This window comes from Phascolarctos cinereus, unplaced genomic scaffold (assembly GCF_003287225.1).
Source record: "Phascolarctos cinereus isolate Bilbo 61053 unplaced genomic scaffold, phaCin_HiC Scaffold_2;HRSCAF=192, whole genome shotgun sequence".
Classification (NCBI taxonomy): Eukaryota; Metazoa; Chordata; class Mammalia; order Diprotodontia; family Phascolarctidae; genus Phascolarctos; species Phascolarctos cinereus.
Window position 1 is genome coordinate 113,360,794 of NW_027555625.1, and position 19,276 is coordinate 113,380,069.

The 19,276-nt window shown below is 36.7% G+C and overlaps 2 protein-coding genes across 6 annotated transcripts in view; one reads left to right on the plus strand and one right to left on the minus strand.

The window, feature by feature from the left end:
• UGP2 (UDP-glucose pyrophosphorylase 2) overlaps positions 1–7,704 on the plus strand; it is a 45,334-nt gene extending 37,630 nt beyond the window's left edge. For all 3 annotated transcript variants that reach the window (XM_020985454.2, XM_020985453.2, XM_020985452.2), the window contains exons 7-10: positions 3,601–3,798; positions 3,964–4,206; positions 5,190–5,294; positions 6,722–7,704. In XM_020985454.2, coding sequence (XP_020841113.1) covers positions 3,601–3,798; positions 3,964–4,206; positions 5,190–5,294; positions 6,722–6,829 — 654 coding nt within the window. In that variant the 3' untranslated portion in view covers positions 6,830–7,704. The remainder of the gene's footprint in view (positions 1–3,600; positions 3,799–3,963; positions 4,207–5,189; positions 5,295–6,721) is intronic.
• A 150-nt stretch (positions 7,705–7,854) lies between these two features.
• VPS54 (VPS54 subunit of GARP complex) overlaps positions 7,855–19,276 on the minus strand; it is an 83,175-nt gene continuing 71,753 nt past the window's right edge. For 2 of the 3 annotated variants that reach the window (XM_020985448.2, XM_020985449.2), the window contains exons 21-23: positions 15,546–15,653; positions 12,838–12,932; positions 7,855–9,286 (exon numbers count right to left, since the gene is read on the minus strand). In XM_020985448.2, the coding sequence (XP_020841107.1) occupies positions 9,181–9,286; positions 12,838–12,932; positions 15,546–15,653 (309 nt within the window). In that variant the 3' untranslated portion in view covers positions 7,855–9,180. The remainder of the gene's footprint in view (positions 9,287–12,837; positions 12,933–15,545; positions 15,654–19,276) is intronic. The other variant, XM_020985450.2, reaches the window with a different exon arrangement.

Below are 19,276 nucleotides of genomic sequence, written 5' to 3' on the forward strand. Positions count from 1 at the left end.
ATGGAACCATTCACTCTGTGGTGGAGTTAAGAAAGGCCCTGTTAAGTCATTCCCCAATTGATAAATGGTCAAAGGATATGAACAGGCAGTTTTCTGAGGAAGAAACTAAAACTATCTATAGTCACATGAAGAAATGTTCTAAATCACTATTGATTAGAGAAATGCAAATCAAAACGACTCTGAGGTACCACATCACACCTATCAGATTGGCTAACGTGACAAAACAGGAAAATGATAAATGTTGGAGAAGATGTAGGAAAATTGAAACACTAATGCATTGTTGGTGGAGTTGCAAAAACGATCCAACCATTTTGGAGAGCAATTTGGAACTGTGCCCAAGGGGCTATAAAAATGTGCATACCCTTTGACCCAGAAATACCACTTCTAGGGCTGTATACCAGAGAGATCATGAAAACGGGAAAAGGACCCACATATACAAAAATATTTATAGCAGCTCTTTTTGTGGTGGCAAAGAATTGGAAATTGAGAGGATGCCCATCAATTTGGGGAATGGCTGAACAAGTTGTGGTATATGAATGTAATAGAATACTATTATGCTATAAGAAATGATGAGCAGGCAGACTTTTAAAAAAAAACCTGCAAAGACTTGTATCTGATGTGAAGTGAATAGAACCAGGAGAACATTGTACACAGTAACAGCCATGCTGTGCGATGACTAACTTTGATAGACTTGGCTCTATACAGCAATGCAGGAATCTAAGACGACTCCAAAAGACTCACAATGGAAATTGCTCTACACACTTAGAAAAAGAACTATGGAATCTGAATGCATACTATTTGTTCTCCTTTTCCTTTGTTGTTTTATGGCTTCATTGTTGGGGTTCCTCCCATTAGTTCTAATTGTTCTTTACATTATAGCTAATGGGAAAATATGCTCAATATGAATGTATAAGGAGAGCCTATATCAGACTGTACATCTCTTGGGGGTGGGGAGAGGAGAGAATGGGGAAGAAAATTTAAAACTCAAAATCTTACGGAAGTGAATGTTGAAAACTAAAAATAAATTATACAAAAACAAAAAAAAAGAAAGGCCCTGTTAATACTGCCAGGCTGGTGGATCCCTCATTCTAAGGCAGCCAAGGATAAGAGAGTGTTCCAACACGTTCGTGATGACTCAGGTTATATGTGTGCTGCCCCTCCTTGAGACTGCTATTACAGGCTGTAGCTTCCTGCCTTTTCCAACAGCTAGAAAGTGTGGGAGGCAGAAACTGAGCCCAGGACTCTTGATCCCAAGTCTGGTGCTTGGTTCATTAGGTCTTCTTTGTTGGTACCATACTCGAGTTGTAACACTGTATTCTTTTGAATCCTAAATAACGTTAGGAGATGGCATCAATCAACAAGTATTTAGTAAATGCCTACTGTGCGCAAGGCACGGGAGAGGCAAAGACACAAATGACAGGCTCTGCCCTTCTATTGGGGTGGCTGGAGGGAAGAGGGGGGAGGCACTTGCACCTGGAGGAATCAGGGCATCTTTGTGTAGGAGGTGCCACTTGGGCTGAGTTGCGGAGGAAGTTTAAGACGCTAAGAGTACATCGATGAGGTGGATGCAGACAGACTCCAGGCATAGGAAACAGCCTGTCCAAAGGAAGGGAGGCAGGGGAAATGATGGGGTGTGACACATGAAGAAGTGTGGCTGCAGCTTGTGAGTATGCGGAGAGTCATGTGTAACAGGTCTGCAGAGAGCATGGATCCAGGCTGGGCAGGAAAGAACCAACAGGGATTTGTGCTGTAGGGTGTCCCTTTGGCAGTTGTGCAGGACGGATGAGGCTGGGAAACCAATTATTGCATTATAGAACATGTAGTGATTATGATAGTCCAGGTGAGAAAGGATGATGGTCTGAATTAGGGCAATGACAGCCTGAGTAGAGAAACAGGAAAATATGCAAGAGCTGCTGCGGAGTAGAACGGACAAGACTTAAAGCTGACTGGATATGTGGGTGACTCTGAGGGACGCCTGGACATGTGGTGTTGCCCTCAACAGAAGTAGGAAGGAAGGTGGGAGTTTAAGGGGGAAAAGAGGAGTTGTTTGGTACATGTGGACTTTGAGATGCCTACAGGACATCCAGTTGTAAATGTCAGGTAGGCAGTTGGTGATGTGAGATATGGAGCTCAGTAGATTAGGGTAGATCTACAGATCTGAGAATCATCTGCATAGAGATAACTGAACCTAAGGGATTTGTTGATTGTGAAGAGGGTGTCCAGAGAAGAGGGCACAGATACAGATAATGACCAGCAAAAGTGACTGAGAAGGACTAGACAGGTAGGAAAACCAAGAGAGCATTAAGTCCGGAAAAGCCAGAGGAGAGAATATCCAGGAAGAGATGGTCAGCACTATCAAATACTATAGAGAATTCAAGAAGATTAGGGATTGGAAAAAAAAAGACATTTGGATTTGGCACTTGAGAAATCTATTGGTAAATTTAGAGAGAGCAATTTCAGTTAAGTAGTAAGATTGGAAGCCAGATTGCAAGGAATTGAGTGAAGAAGAGTATAAATAAAGAACAAAGGATATCTTTTCACAAAAGTTTTGTTAAAATTGTACTTTCTTACCTTGAAATTGGGTAATTATGAGGTAGGTGGGGCTGGGAACCTAACAAACATCTATAACTCTTACTATGGAAAAATACCTTCTGAATTTGTAACAGATTTTTTTAAAATTGGAGACAGGCCTGTATGACAAAATGTTGTTCTAGCATAACTTTGTTACCCAGATTCAAATATATATAGATATAGATAGATAGATAGATAGATAGATAGATCAGTTCAAACCATGCTTAAACCACATACGGTGAAGTCTGATGTGATTAGCTATGAGAAGGGTATTAGTCTTATACCTAGATACTAGGTGAACAAAGGCTAGACTTAGCATTGCTACCTGTTATAGGATCAGTCAATCAATAGGTATTAAGCATCTAATGCATTCTATGTACTGGAGATAAAAATACAGTGAAATGGATGAAGAAGTCCCTGCTATAGCTGGAAAGGACCTTAGAAACTAGAGTCCAAACTTCTTCATTTTACAGATAAGAAAGGTGAGGCACAGTGACCTTAAGTGATTTCTGCAGGTCAGAAGGCTATTTGAGGAAGGACTTGTAGTCAGGAGAAGCTCTGGTAACTTCTCTGAGCCTCAATAAAATGGGGCTATAACCACTGTATTCTATCACATGGAGTTGTGATGAAAAACACTTTTTTAAACCTTAAAATGCTATGTAAAGATGAGGGGTTCTATTATCCTGCATTATGAAAACCAGATTAACTTTCTGTTTATAAGATGATGTTGCTGTGACCTAAAGTCATATAGTCCAATCTTTGTTTATTACCTATAAAGTGAAGAGGGTAACATTTATTTACTTAGGGTGTTGTAGAGGTAAACAGTGATTTATAAGATTTTATAATAGTTCTCCATCATAATTCCCTGGTTATTTCAAACAGGTGGTTCTTTGCATTATACATAAATTCATCATTGCTATATTTTATTTTTAGAGCTTTTCTTTTAAATCTAGTACAGATATAAAAACCAAAGATTTGGGGCTTCATGTAAACTCCTCTCAATGATACTTTTTTTTTCTGCCTTTCTAGGGTGGTACCCTCACACAATATGAAGGCAAACTGAGGTTGGTAGAAATCGCTCAAGTGCCAAAAGCCCACGTTGATGAATTCAAGTCTGTATCAAAATTCAAAATATTTAACACAAACAACCTGTGGATCTCTCTAGCTGCAGTCAAGAGACTGCAGGAGCAGAATGCCATTGATATGGAAATCATTGTCAATCCAAAGGTGAGTAATCACATGGGGAAGAGTAGTTAATGATGTCCATGTATACTGTGCGCATCTCCACTAGGAAGTTTCAGTGGATCTCTATTTTAAACCATCTCATGGGGCTTTTAGTATCTCAGAGCCAAATTGACAAGTATATACAGCCCAGCATACTTCCTTTTTCAGACCTTGGATGGAGGCCTAAACGTTATTCAGTTGGAGACTGCAGTTGGAGCTGCTATTAAAAGTTTTGAGAATTCTCTTGGCATTAATGTTCCCCGAAGCCGTTTTCTGCCTGTTAAAACTACATCCGATCTTCTACTTGTGATGTCAAATCTCTACAGCCTTAACGCAGGATCCTTAACAATGAGTGAAAAGCGAGAGTTTCCTACTGTGCCCTTGGTTAAATTAGGAAGCTCTTTTACAAAGGTAATATTTTAAAAATAAAGGTCAGTGTGATTTTCTGAGTGAAACTGTGTATTGCAAAAATGAGGTTTTGTATTTTTTTTTTTTAGCATTTTAATTTATTATGAAGTGTTTATCTCCTAGTTCAGTTATTTTGACCTTAGCACATTTTAAGATAACAGACCATTGTAGGTAAGGTAGGCTGCTGCGGAGATACTTAGCTTTACCTTTGGGGGGGGGAAGTGACGGGGGGGGGGGGGAGAACTACAGTCTTATGAAAGCACTATTTTCTTTTTTGTATGCCAGTTTCTATAATCAAATCTGTTTCAAAATTCAAAATATTGAATACAGTCTGTTTTTGGATCTCTGAGCAGTAAAAGGACTACACGAGCAAAGTGCCATTTGATAGTAAAAATCCATTGTTATTTAATCAGTTTATTTATGGGCAAATTACTTTTATATTTCTAAAATGCTTAATGCACGTAAGTCAAAAGCCATTGCTTAATCCTTGTAAATTAGAGCAACAGTCACAACAGCTCATATTGCCTTTGAATTGTCTGACTCTTTGCCTATCCTTAAAGGCCCAACCAAACCTGACTTCCTAGTCAAAATGTTCCTCACCCACTGATTTCTCTTTATCTCTTGTAATAGCTATTTGACTTACACCTTTGGCACTTAGATGCTTATTACTGTCAATAACCGTTCTTTTTGTTTAGGTCTTATATCCCCAACTACACTGCAAGTTCTTTGAGGGCAGTTTTTTTTCCCCTCCTCTCCTTCACAGTACTTAGCAGTTCGTAGATTTTTCAAACTATTGGTGTGACTGCTGATGAATTAAAGTTGGATAAAGACATGATTCCAACTTCTGTTTGTATAATGACTTGTTAAAAATAGCATGTAACAAGGTAGGTGCAATGCTGTTGTTTGTTTTTGTATTCTCAGTGCCTTAGCATGCTAGGCATATATTGTTGAAATGAATTGTTAAATAAGTTTTTTCCTTATGTAAGGTCCAGGATTACCTAAGGCGGTTTGAAAGTATACCAGATATGCTTGAACTGGATCATCTCACAGTGTCTGGAGATGTGACATTTGGCAAGAATGTCTCATTAAAGGTGTGGAAAATATAGTGGAAACTAGGGCGTGGGGGGGTGGGGTGGGAGGGTGTTTTTTTAATATGGAAACTTGAAGAAATGGACTCACGTTTTTAGCCTTATATTCAGTTTTATTATCATAGGGAAGATGGTTGGTTTAAATTCAAATGTGCAGAAGCACATCTAAATGAGAAGCATACTGACTAATGCACTGATGTTGGGTTATTATAGCAGTTATTTTATATTCAGTAGTAAATACTGCTGAGGCTAATGCTAACATGTTAGACTAGGTAATATCAAAGTATATAAAGGTAAATGCAGTTCAAATGCCTGTTCTACATTTGGGAATTCTGTCTCTGAAGCTGAGTAATTTATTCTCATTAAACCAACTAAAGCATCCTTTGTTGAAATGTATCTTAAGCTTTAGTCAGTACCAAAGTATTCTCCTACTAAAGAAGGCCACCCTAAATTGTTTCCTAGGCACTCTTAGAGGAGATATAAAAAGTGAATAAAATCCACTCATTTTTATCTATAGGTGGTATCACAGTGTCAAACGTAGTAAGACCCAAGTTCAAATACAGCCTCAGTCATCACTAGCTGTGTTACCCTAGGCAGATCATTTAATCTCTCAGGCAGTTTCCTCATTCGTTTAATAGATTAACAACAGCACCTACCTCAGAGTTGTGAGGATTAAATGAGAAAATACATAAAGAGTCTTTTAAGTGTTAGCTAATTTTTGTTACTTATCTGCAGTCATAGGTGTTGTTGATAGCAAGTAAGTATTGTGATACTTTCATGGAGGCAGTTAAATGGAGTGGAAAGAGGACCTAGGATCACACTTCCACCTCTTACACTTGATGACCTTAACAATCATGTCACCTCAGCTAGGCTTCAGTTTCCCTCCATGTAAAATGAGGTTGCACTGGGTGATCTGATGTCCCTTCTGTCTCTAAATCTGTGACTCATTTGTTTTGAGGCAATAGATTCAGAGTCAGAAGACCTAGGTTTATGTATCACTCCTACTACTTACTTCTACCTATACAACCTTAGGCAAGTTAGCAAAAAATCTCTCTGGGCCTCAGTTTCTTCATCTGCAAAGGAAGTCTTGGACTCGCCAAAGAAATGCAAATTTTGGAGCATTTTGCTTGTAGGAGTTGGGACTGATCCCATTGGTCTCATTTGGTATTAGAGATACTTACAGTCTGAAGAACTGCCTAGACACCACTGAGGTGGAACTTAAACCCAGGTCTTCTTGTCTTCGAGGCCAGCTAGCTATCTCTGACACTGCCTCTCCCCCTAGCCTGTGTATATGTAGGCACAGGGTAAGAACATGATTGCAGCAGAACATCTTCTGGGTTGGCCAACATTGGTCTGTAGCCATTCCTCAATTTCTTAACAGGAATGTGAGAAGTCCTTTTTTAAACCTCCTTATTTTCCTCTTAATTTAGGGAACAGTTATCATCATTGCAAACCATGGTGACAGAATTGATATCCCACCTGGAGCTGTGTTAGAGAATAAAATTGTATCTGGTAACCTTCGGATCTTGGACCACTGAAGAAAAAATGTTCTGTATACTTTATTGATTATGAGTTAAATTGTTTTTCACAAATGGAATGTTCAGTAAGGTTTGGGAATAGAGGCAGGTGCTTTATCCACTGTTTCACTGTACCCTGAAGTATTAATTTTTAAAGTAGAGTTTTCTGCAGTATGTTCTTATTTAAAAGCACAGAGGGACATTTGAAAGCAATACTACTACTTCTTTGAAGAGATCTGTATGTCATTACTTAGTGCAATATTGCTGGTCTTTAACAAGGGAATGGCTCTGCTGGAAGATCTTTTGACAGAGGCCTGCCTGGCTCTGGTCATTTTGAACTGCTTGTAATTTAAAAATAAAGCTGTGAAGCAATATATATGTGCACATTTATAATTTTTCAATTATATCATTTTTATGAAGTAATCTTTCACTACTGCAGAATAGATGTTTAAAAGACTGGAAAGGCTTGAAATTGTGGCACTTAAATTTTTGCATCTATGAGAATTTTGTTTGGTTTTATCTATATACAAAATGGATTAATACCTCATCATGTTTCATTGTGAGGATGTAGATTAGCCAGGTTTATTTCCTTCCAAAGAATGTGTTTATTCAAGCCTCTGTGTGTATGTGTATGTATGTTTTTTGCTTGGTGGGAATTGGTTATTGGATTGGATTTGGCTCCTTTCTGCTTCTCTCTTCCTCTTCCCATCTCTCCTGTGGGGTCAGTGAATAGTAAGCAATGGTTTCCCCTTATCCTCTCTTCCTTCCTTTTGCTGCACCCTCCCTTTATGGTTTTGGGTTTGTTATTTTTTAAAAATCATATACTGAAGCAATATTCAGAAGAAAAGAGATTAATCAAGTTTCTCAGAATGGCCAAATAAAGTTCACAAACAGCATTGCGAGTTGTCTACCTGTCATTAAATTACTGTGCCCTTTGTTATAATGGTTGCTTTTCCAGTTCTTCCGTGCTTGTTCCATTAAGATCTATAGTAACGCTAAACTGCGTCTTACCGTATAACTATTAAAAGAAGTTGGTCTTTAAAGTCTTGATATTTCCATAACTTTATTTTTTAGACAGTTTAAGAACTGATGACATCTTCATAAGGGTAAAGAAAAAGACAGGCTTGCCTTACGAGGAAACCTCAATACAACAGAAGACCATTTGGTTGTACATAATCATTACAAGGTTAGGCACTCTGACATGTTAGGTAAGATTGTTAACGTGAGAATGAAGCACAGGCACTTTGTTGCTTGTAGAGTGCTTACTGATTCTAATATTGAAGGTAAAGTGTTTATAAAAAGTCTCCAAACAAGTTAACTCCATTCATCAACTCACACTCCCCTCCCAAATACCATAGCTTATATATAGCAGCCTGTACTATATTATGCTAAAAAATTCTACTACTCTCTGGTCTTTAAACATCACACATCAAAGTAACTTAAAATTAAGAACCCAAGGTGGGCAATGCTTAGGTAACATACAAAATTTTAAAATAAACTTTCACAAGTATACAGACTTGTATAAATAAGCATTTTTACCTCTGCCAGAAATGAGAAAGGCAAAAAAAGAAAATTCTTCATAGGCTGTTTTATAAATATAAAAATACAGATATGGAACACCAGCCCTACTTACTATACTGAAAAGTACTTAAATTAGTAGCTTCATAAATTAATGCCAACATCTTATTCTTTAATCATCACTAATGATCAGCATTTCAAGTGGTCAGATTAACCTGGAAGGCTTTACTCAGTCAGCATTGGTGGCAGTATAAAGAGAAGGTATGAGACACACAAACCCTGAAACATGAAACTGCTTACTAAAACAAAAAGGGGAATCCTAAATCCAAGCAATCAAAAGATGTTTATTTTTTTATAGAAAGATCTGTAAAAAAATAATTTTTCAAACAGCATTACTTTCATAGAGAAAACATTTTCTACAGAGGTTGACTTAAGATTTTAATATTTTAAATTGTACCATCATTAAATAAGGTGGGACACCATATGAATTTCATTGCACTGGAAGAAATGCAAAGCATTTTTTAATATAAAGGTATATAGAGCATTCTAGTCAACTACAGCTGTGTTACAGCTATGTGTTCTTTTGGATTTGGTCCAAAGAAACCTGAGTCTGTTTCCAGAGAGAATGAAAAATGTTATAGACACCTGATCAGTTATCCCTCACTGAGGATGCACAAAAAAGGATATTCCTTGCAGGTCCCACTGAATCCAGTTCCCAACACTGATACTTTTCCCTTCCCTTTCCCCTACATACATGCTTTTGGGCTCTGCTTTAAATATTTGAGACAGGCATCAAGTTCTTCTCAGATGACATCCTGTGGTCTGACACAAATACACAATTTTCCAGTATATTATCACCTCTTCTGTTCCCAGATCTCAGCCATATTTAGGTCCAAATCTTTAAGTCCTTTTAAGGCTTGAAGATTTCCAGTGTAAAAAGCTACATCTGCTGTAACCAACCTAAAAATCAGAAAAGAAAATAATTAAAATACATTAACTGACTCTTGGCTAACTAATCTCGATGTAAACCAAGTCTGTTTAGGAAATCTAATTAGAAGCCAACTCCTCTCTTATAAAATATATCATATTAAGTACTATGATGTACATGCAGATAAGATATTTAAGGAATAAACCGATGTATACTGGAGTTAGTTTATTAATGAGTTTTGCTTGATGAAATGCTTTGTTATAGTGTCTGAAAGAAAAGGGATGTGATAAGTCAAAGGCACTGGGTTTGGATGGAATCAGAACTGGCTCTCTACCACTTGACTCTCCCTTAGGAAAGTCACTTAACCTCTGTAATGACTTTCTTCATTTGTAAAATAAGGAGGCTGAGTATGGGTAACTTCATTTGAAATTTGACCTTAGGATGACTCCAAAATTTTGGGACTGGGAAAGTGATGACATGGTAACGGCCTATAAATGCTTAATAGTGACAGATCACAGTATAAGTAAAATACAGTTTTTTGTCCTCTCCTCCCCTTGGGTAAAGAATAGGATTTAATGAGTAAATGATAGGTAGCTGAAAAAAGCTGGTGCATATTAAAATAGTGAGAGAAAATTATCTTCTATAGTAAAAACTGTGGCTATAGGTGGGTAATGCCTCAGCCATAACTGAAGCACCATCCCCAAAACAGCAACCTATAATTTATAAAATTAAATAAAAGCCTATAATAAGTTTTGTGTGTTTTTATTGGGGGAAGGGTAAGATTGTAAATAATCCAGTAACATTTCAGTCCTGAAATAATTTTCTAAAACAACTGAACAGAGATGCATCAAGAGACTTTATTAAATTCTAGAGATGTTAACTAATTGTTTTGTTCATTTACCATCTCATTTTCCACTTCCTACTCCAGCCCCCTTTCTCTCTCTTCCCCCTCTCCCCCCCAGGCAATGAAAAGAGTGGAATATGTTTAGTCCCAGTCATTGCCTGGTTCAGACTCCTTCTCTGTACCAATTCTTGCCTTTGAACTAGGGGATGCCGACGTACATGTTAATGTCTCCTCAAATACTTCGGCTATGCACAGGGATGGTCACATCTTTGATCCTAATACTCACAAGTGTACTTCCATGATGAAATACTCCATAATTCTGTCATCCTATCATCCTGTCTCCCCTAGCCTCATCCATCCTAAGTCAATTATTATTCATCTTCACCAAGACTTCTAACCCTCAGTACTCTCCCAGCCATCATGGCTGCTCTAATTTCACTTTCCAACCTTCCTAATCTCAACTATGATAGTATTCGTATAGATGTGAAAAGGTCTGCAAAGCACGTTACATGTTATCTCAAGTGGTCCTCACAACAAACCTGTAAGGGAGATGCTGCTATTATCTGCATTTTAAAAATATGGAACCATAGTGTACACAGTAACAGCAATATTGCACAATCATCAATTAAATGACAGTTGTCTTCAGCAATACAATGATCCAAGACAATTCTGAAGGACTTATGATGAAAAATGCTATCTACCTCCACAGAAAGAATGGAGTCTAAATACAGATAGAATACTATTTTTACTTTCCTTTTTTCTTCTTGGTCTGTGTTTTCTTTCACAACATGGTTAATATGGAAATCTGTTTTTCGTGACTACATATGTAATCTATATCAGATTGCTTGCCTTCTCAAGGAAGTGGGGGGGGAGTGTGGAAGGAAGAGAAAGAATTTAGAACTCAAAATTTTAAAAAATGAATGTTAAAAATTGTCCTTTAAATATAATTGAAAAAAATGTATTTTTTTTTAAAAAAGATAAGGAAACTTAGGCTGAAAAAGGTGACATGACTTGCTCAGGGTCACACGGCTATGAAGTGTTAAAGTCAGGGTTTGGACTCAGGACTCCCTGACCCCAAGCCCAGAACTCTGCTGGCTATGTCCTGCAGTCCTGTGCTCCAAAGGCCCTTCCTTCCCTCTTGTCCCCACCTTCACCAGTTATGTAGGTTACAGGAGTGTGATCTCAATAGTTACCACACATTCTAGCCTTTGTCTTATGTATCTGAAGTAACAGACCTTTTAAGTAGGGGACAATGTTCAGCAAAGGCCTTGCATTTTTAGTTCAAGAAAAATTTTAGATTCAAAGTGTTTTTTGCTCAAGAAACAGATTTTTAAAATGAGAGGCAGCACGATGTATTAACAGAGCAGCAAACCTTAAAATCAGTTCAGCCTCTCAATATCCCAAAGACACTGACTATAAAGTATAGACAGATTACTGTTAATCCATATTAGTGGAGGAGGTGCCCACACTTATGATGCAGTGCTCAATATGTACACTGGCTAAAGTGAACAATGACTGAAAAAAGATTAGAACCTTATCAATGTGAAGACATGATCTTAGAAACTGGATGTAAATTTAGCATAAAATGTTTGGTAACATTTCTTCTGCAGCACTGCTGGGGAGATAGTTCCACTGGAATAAATGCTTTTTAGGTACCAACACCAATATTTAACAAATATCTTGCTTTAATCAGAACAGACAAAAAAATAATGCAGTGAAAATAACATATACTTTATAGGCTCATTTAAAGGACAAAGGTACTTGATGAGTGTAAAGCCTACAACTTCATGGATGATGTTCTTTCAAGAACGTCAAAGACGTGAAACGACTCACTTGAATGATATGCAGAAAGAGACTGTGACAAGCAAGTAGCTGTAAGAATGTCACATGCAAAAGAAATCAATTCACAACAAAGATTATTGGCTTATTACGGGGTAACTTGGTTGCCTTAGAACTGCCAATGCTTGAAGATCAAACCAGATTTCATTAATGGGGATAAAAGTAATGAGGTGCCTGCCAAATGTGGGATCAGAGGTTTTTAATCCTATTCCTGGATATTCCCTTTAGGAGAAATTACATATCTCATAAGCCCCAAATTAGTAATATATTTTTTAATCTAGTTAGTAAAATCAGCCCATTGATCATTTGTGCAAAAAGAAGTACATTGATAATAAGGAAATAAAGTATTTTTCTCTTCATTTTCTTCCTTCTCAACACAAAATACCTAAACTAAAACTAGTATCTGTGTCTAATTAGGGATAAGTTGGGGATAAAGAGTTTCCAAATAGTTTTTAGCAGGATAACTTCAGAATGTTACTTTAGGCCAGCCTTCCTAGCACAGGACTCAATACCCCTCCCCAAATACTTCCCCTTTCTGCGTGCTGATGTCCAAAATTCCTTTAAGAAGGTACAAAGTTTTTAATTTCATAATTAAAGAAAAAGACTTAGAATTTCACTACCTTACAAACAGGAACATACTAAGCTGAATTTATCCTAAGGGGTAAAATAACTGCTTTAAGATCTTTTCTAAGAAACACCCATTTTGATAGAGGATGCTGGCTGCCTGAAGACAACACCATTAAATGGAAGGGGAAACTAAGGGGTCAAAGACAACTTTTGCGGACCCAACAGTTTTGTGGAGGGCAGATGCTAGGTGTGACTGTTACAGGAGGGGAAAATGGAGCCATAAAAGAAAAATTAATAAAGCAATCCAGAAGTGAAAATACATTAAAAATATACCCATTTTGAGGTCCTCCATCGTTTACCACATTTAAGTGAGATAGCTGTCTCTTCATGTGGATTTTGTAGCTTGCATTAATTCTTAAAAACAATATCTGGAAATACATGGGGAAAAAAGTTATTTGACATTCTCCTGAAAAGGAAAATAAAATAAGCATCTGAATTGTCAATTTTTTTTTAAAGGAAAACATATATAATATGAAACCAAACTTTAAAAAATTAGTCATAGCTTCCACATCAATGCGACTGTCTTCTCTGTAGGATGAAAACTTGCTTTTGCACTGACTTCCTACTTCTTACAAGAAGTGTTCTAGTCTATACAGCTTGGATCAGATGATAAACAAATAATATATAAATATATAATAATAAATATAAATATATATGTGTGTATATATATATATAAATGAATATACATAAATAAAATAAAAATAAATTTAAAAAAGAGATAATTTAATAATGAGGTAACTTAAATGATTTAGGAGAGTTTTCTTCCACGCTTACTTCTGAAGCCACCCCCTCCAGGAAGATTTCCCCAATTCTTGATTTGTCCTTCTTCACATTGCTTTGCACTGACTTATCTAAGTCCATACTGTCTCTTTCCAGTATACTATACATGCCTCTGGGGAAACCAACAGGTAGTTCGTTTTTTTATTGTTGTTTTTTGTCTTCCATATCCCCCTTTTCCAGCACAGTGACTTTCATATACCAGGCTCCGAATACATATTTGTTAACTAAACTGAACTTTAAAACCCATTAACTTATGCACTAAAGGTAAATGTTTAGAAGGAGAAAGACATCCATTATGATAGAAATTATGGAAATTATAGGAAAGCCACACTACATTACTGCTGAAACCAAAGTTTGGGTATGGTTGTCACATGTGGTCAAGCATTCCCTCTCATAAAGATTTTGTGGGGTTGTACATTTTCCCCTTTTCTCTGCTCTACAACTACATGGTTTTTATCTAAGGAGAATCCTTGGGATTGATGACAACGTCATAAAAATTTACCATAGTCTGACAGTACCTAGCTTTGGTGAAAGCATAGTTCCATAAGAAGCCAAAAGAATGAAGATGAAGCACAGAGAGGCAAATACACTCTTTCAACTAGAACTGGCAGGCCTAGAAGAGCAGAATGGTCAGGGATTTTGGGTATGAAGAAAGGCCAACAAGAAAAGGAAAAGCAGTGAGGAGCCCTACAAGGGAACTTCATGTGCTCCCTGGCATTTTGGGTACTTCGGTGGGAGTACCAGGGCACCTGGGAGGTAAGACACATTCATGTTGTAGAAATAAACTAGGTTTTCAAAAAGCCAGTTCCCTTGCATGAGGAAAACCACCAAAAGAAGTACCACCACAACTGCTTGGTACACTTTGCTTAAATTCTACTTATTTATTATAAAGGAAGGCTTCTATGGGAGGGGAATAGATATAGACTTAGTGGGTTGTCAGAGAAATGCAAAAAAAAAATCAATAAAATATTTTTAAATGCATAGAAGAAAACAAAGTTCTGAAAAAGAGAGTCACATAGCAAATTTTTTTTGGGGGGGGGCAATGGGGTGAAGTGACTTGCCCAGGGTCGCACATCTAGTAAATGCCAAGTGTCTGAGGCCAAATGTGAACTCAGGTCTTCCTGAAACCAGGGCCGGTACTCTATCTACTGAACCATCTAGCTACCCCTGAGCAAATTATTTTTAAAAATTTAATACATACTTCAAAAAAATGAAATACATAACAGAAGTTGACAGTTTCATATGTAGTATTATTTTGTCCTCTGTACTTTGAAAATGTTTGTATTGATCAAGTTCATAACAAAAAAGAAAAACATAAAAAAAGGAGAAACAGTATCAGTAGGAGAAGAAATAGAATAATAAAAGGAGAAATAGCAGACAAAGAACACTGGAAAGGTCCCATCAACATTATTTTCCCTTGACTTGAGATCAGCAGGCACTGGGGAGATGGAAGTTTTAATTGGAGAAAGAACAAAAGAACCAATAATTTTTAAATGAACATGTGATCTTCAGGAGAAGATAAGCCTAAGTGGGTTTAACCATAATACTGTAATCCAGTACATAGCATAAAAACACTGAATAGATAAATAAAATTAATAAATATAAAAAACAAACAAATAAAAGACACAACCATCTGGGAGTGAGTCCCAAGAAGTAAGACAAAACACAGAGAGGGGAATAAGAAGGTGCGAAGAATAACTTTACGAACTTTGCTACTCAGATGAGCTGGGCAACTTGCCTGTGTCTTGTGGAATATATCGTTAACAATGAAGTATAACTGATTTTTAGCTAATTGGCTTATAAATATCACCACCAAATTCTCCTATATTCCATTTGATTCCACTAACAGTGGGAAAATATATCATGCCTCTCAATATCTGACAACTGTGATTTTTAAACTGATTAAAAATTTTTAATCTATGACCCCTACAACCCAAGATTTCAGTACACTAATATGACATCTTCCTTTTCACAACTGCTATGGACTTATTAGATAAAAACTTTGACTTTAGAAATTATATCTTTAATCAACTAATACTCAATATATTAACTGAAATAAATGTCACAAGCATCCTAACACTAAGAAGCAGAGATTTTAACTGTGAACATTTCATTGGGTCCAAAATGACATGCTGTGATACCGTGATGCTGCAAGCACTGACTGACTGTATATGAATGCAGTTTCAGGAACAGAGACTTGCCTGTGTTTGTTCCTCTGGAAGGAGTTCATATATAGCTTCATGCATTTTTGCCATTTGTTTACAGATATTCCTGAAGCAGGTAGAAGGAACAGGAGCTTTCACCTCATACTAGTAATAGAAGATAATAAGAAAATGTTCACATCCTTTGACTGAATATAAATTTTCTCAAGGCCATATTGAACATATTTTTTGTGCTCCCTAACTAAAGGCATTATGACATGATGGCAAGAGTCCTAGACTGACAGTCAGGAAGACCTGAATTAAAATCCCACCTCTGATACTAGCCATGTGACCCTGGGCAAGTCACTTCTCTGAGCCTATGTTTCCTCATCTGTAAAATGGGAATAATAACACCTACAGTGTATAAGGTTGTTGTTAAGGCTCAAACAATATAATGCATATAAAGTGCTTTGCAAATTTTAAAGTATGAGCTATATAAATGAAAACCATTAGTAATAGACTACTACTGTCTAACTCACACAGCCCTTAGGCTTACTAGTGTGAAATCACTCAGCCAATTCTATTTCTACTTATTCTCTCTATGCAAATCTTGCAAAACTTATAAATATCCCCATGCTATTTTATGTTAGAGAATCACTCGTCGCAAATGTCATGTGGTAAATGTTAAAATGCTCCCCTCCCCCAAGAAGTATTGAAAGAGTATTTTTTTAAGAAGAGGGGAAAAAAAGGAAAGTATTTGCATTTTCAGATCTGAATTCAATATTATTTTGCTGGCCTGGAATTAAACTCTGCTTTACTTCATAGTATAGTATTTATGGAGGTTTGCAAAGGGTATGCAACATTATAATGTTATCACAAGATAAAGGAAAAAATGTCTAAATAATTTTATTTAATGTCAATCTTTCTTACCTATAATACATAGAATGCTAAGTATAGCAGTCATGAAATAAACCAAATTTGCCTATCACCCTTATTGTAGTAAACCAAAACATGTCAGACCTTGAATTCTAAAGAATTAAAAATGCTTGTTCCCAATTCAACTGTAGAGTCCAGTATTCCATGATTCCTCAAAGCAAAGAATACCATGCAATGAGCAAAAGAAATCTGAGAGCCACTGGTGTATGACATAAATTACCATTTTTATTTCTTTTTCTTTAAGTAATCAAAAGGCAAATACTGGGTCTAGACTTTTTAGCTACCACCTAAATTCTACTTTTCAATCAATAAGACTGAAGACAGCAAGCTGGCAGAGTCCAAATCATCATTTTTAGGTCAACAGACATTTGGAATATACCCGGAATCAATTAAATGATAATTTTATTTACAAGATTCTAACTAAATAATCTAGCAAACTCACATCTAGTAGTATTCTTTGGTAAAATCTGAAAAGTTAATATCTATTCTATTCTAGTAAAACAAATATTATGGAACAGAAATATTAGACAAGTCGTAAAAATTGTGATATTTCTTTAATAGCGCCATATATACTCATACTGACTTAAGCCATTGATCCTATTTAAAAAAAAGGAATAATTTCTTTACAGAGGTAGAAATTCCATGTGTGGGATAATTTAGACATATAATCAGAATTTTTTGATGTACTAATCAATTAGTTGATTTTTTTCCCTCTTTTAAAAAAAATGTTATATGGGATGGTGCTCAGAGGAATAATGGGAGAAATTTTGGTGATGTAATGGTAACAATAAAAATTTATTATTTAAAAAAAAAGAGAGAAAAGTAACTAAAACAATAAATATTGCCTAGGAAGCCTACTCAAGCCATGCTAGATGCTCTCATGTTACTGTTGTTCTCTTACAACCCAGAATGAAATTTCTTGTGAAACTAAAAATTAGAAAAGTGGGGAAAAACTTCATTATACTTCAACTTGACAGACACTAAAAGCAGAGCTGAACCATCCAGGGATACACTGGGAAGGCAAAAATAAGAATGGAAAGAAGAGGGAAAGAGTAGAATGTCAACATAGAAATAATGGACTATGGGGCATGGCTCACTTCTATTTAACAAACATTTATTATTTATGATGTGTACAGCACCATCCTAGGCACTTTGAATACAAAGACAAAAATTAAGTAGGCTCTGTCCTCAAGTAACATATACATAGATTAGTAAATAAAACATAATTTTAGGAAGAAAAGTCTTAATAGCTAGAAGGATCAGAAAAGGCCACTTCATTCCTTGAAAGAAGGTAGGAATTCTAAGAAGTAAGAAGGAAGCATATTCTAGGCACGGGAACATGGAAGCTAGTATGAAAGCACAATGATGGAAGTGGCATGTCAAGTTTGGGAATGAAGCAGTAGTGGTAGTATTAGTAGTAGTACCACTAGCACTGGTAGCAATACTAGTAGCAGCAATGATGATAATAATAATAATAACTAATATTTATAAAGCATTTTAAGATTTCCAAAGCACTTTACATATGCTACTCATTTGATCCTCACAATAATCTTGTAAGGCAAGTGCTATTATTATCCTCATTATACAGTTGAGGAAATTGAGGCTTGAAAGGTTAAGTGACTGCCGTGGGTTACACAGCCATTAAGTGTTTAAGGCAGGATTTGAACTCAGATATTTCTAACTCCAAATCCAACATTCCTCACTGTGACACAGCTGCCAATTCAGATACAATATTAAATAGGTGAAGGGGAGAGAACACTACATAGCACAGGCACATTCACAGTTTTATCTATCATCCCATTCCCATTTCACAGATCATTAAGTTCTCAGTGGGAAAGGTAGAACAGATGATAGGCATACACTTAAAGCCTTAATTCTTCAATAACGGTCTGTGAATGTCAAATTTTAAGGGTCAAAATCTAAGCCTTTCCCCGAGCCTTCTATCCCTTAATAATCAAACTTATTGAAAAGCGACCTATGTCAATTCTCCACAATCCTCTGCAATCTGGCCTTGTACTTACCACTCTACTGGAACTCCTCTCTCAAAGGTCACCAATAACCTTCTAATCATAAACCACACTCACCTTTTCTTGGTCTTCATATCCTTCTTTGACCTCAGTAGCATTTGACAGTAACCTACTAATCATTTTCTCCTTCTGGAGATACTCTTTCTACTTGGCTCCCCTAATTCTCTAACCATTTCTCTGTCTCCTCTGCTGACTCCTGATCCTTGTTTTGACTCCTCAGGTTGAGTGTTATTCCCCAAAATACTATCCTTGGGCCTTTTCTCTCTCTCCACTCTCTCATCTCTGCAACAGATGTCTCCCATGTCTATAGCTAAGCTCTGGCCTCTCCTGAGCTCAAGCACCACAGCTCTGAGTGCTTACGGGACACCTCTTGCTGGGTATGATGCTGTCATGTCAAATTCAACGTGCCTAAAACCACAACATACATTTCCCTCCAAGTCTGCTTCTCTTTGTCATTTGTTTCAGTCAGCTGGTACCACCATTTATGCAGCCTGTTCTACCTAAATTATCATTACTGATTTTCTCTTCTCCATCATATCTAATCAACTGCAGAATCCCATCAATTCTCTCTCTGCATCATCTCTAGCATCTATCCTTGCTTCACTATTCCCAGTGCCATCATCTCAGTGCATGTCTTAAGTACTACTTACCTGTACTATTATAGTAACATCCTAACAGGTTTCCCTATTCCCACTCTTCCCCCCTTTACCATGCTACCAGACTCAATCTTCTTTACTCACAGATATGGACATGTTACTGCTCTGCACAAAAATCTTTAATGATTCTTTATGGGATAAAGTTCAAATCCATCACTTAGCATGGGTTCAG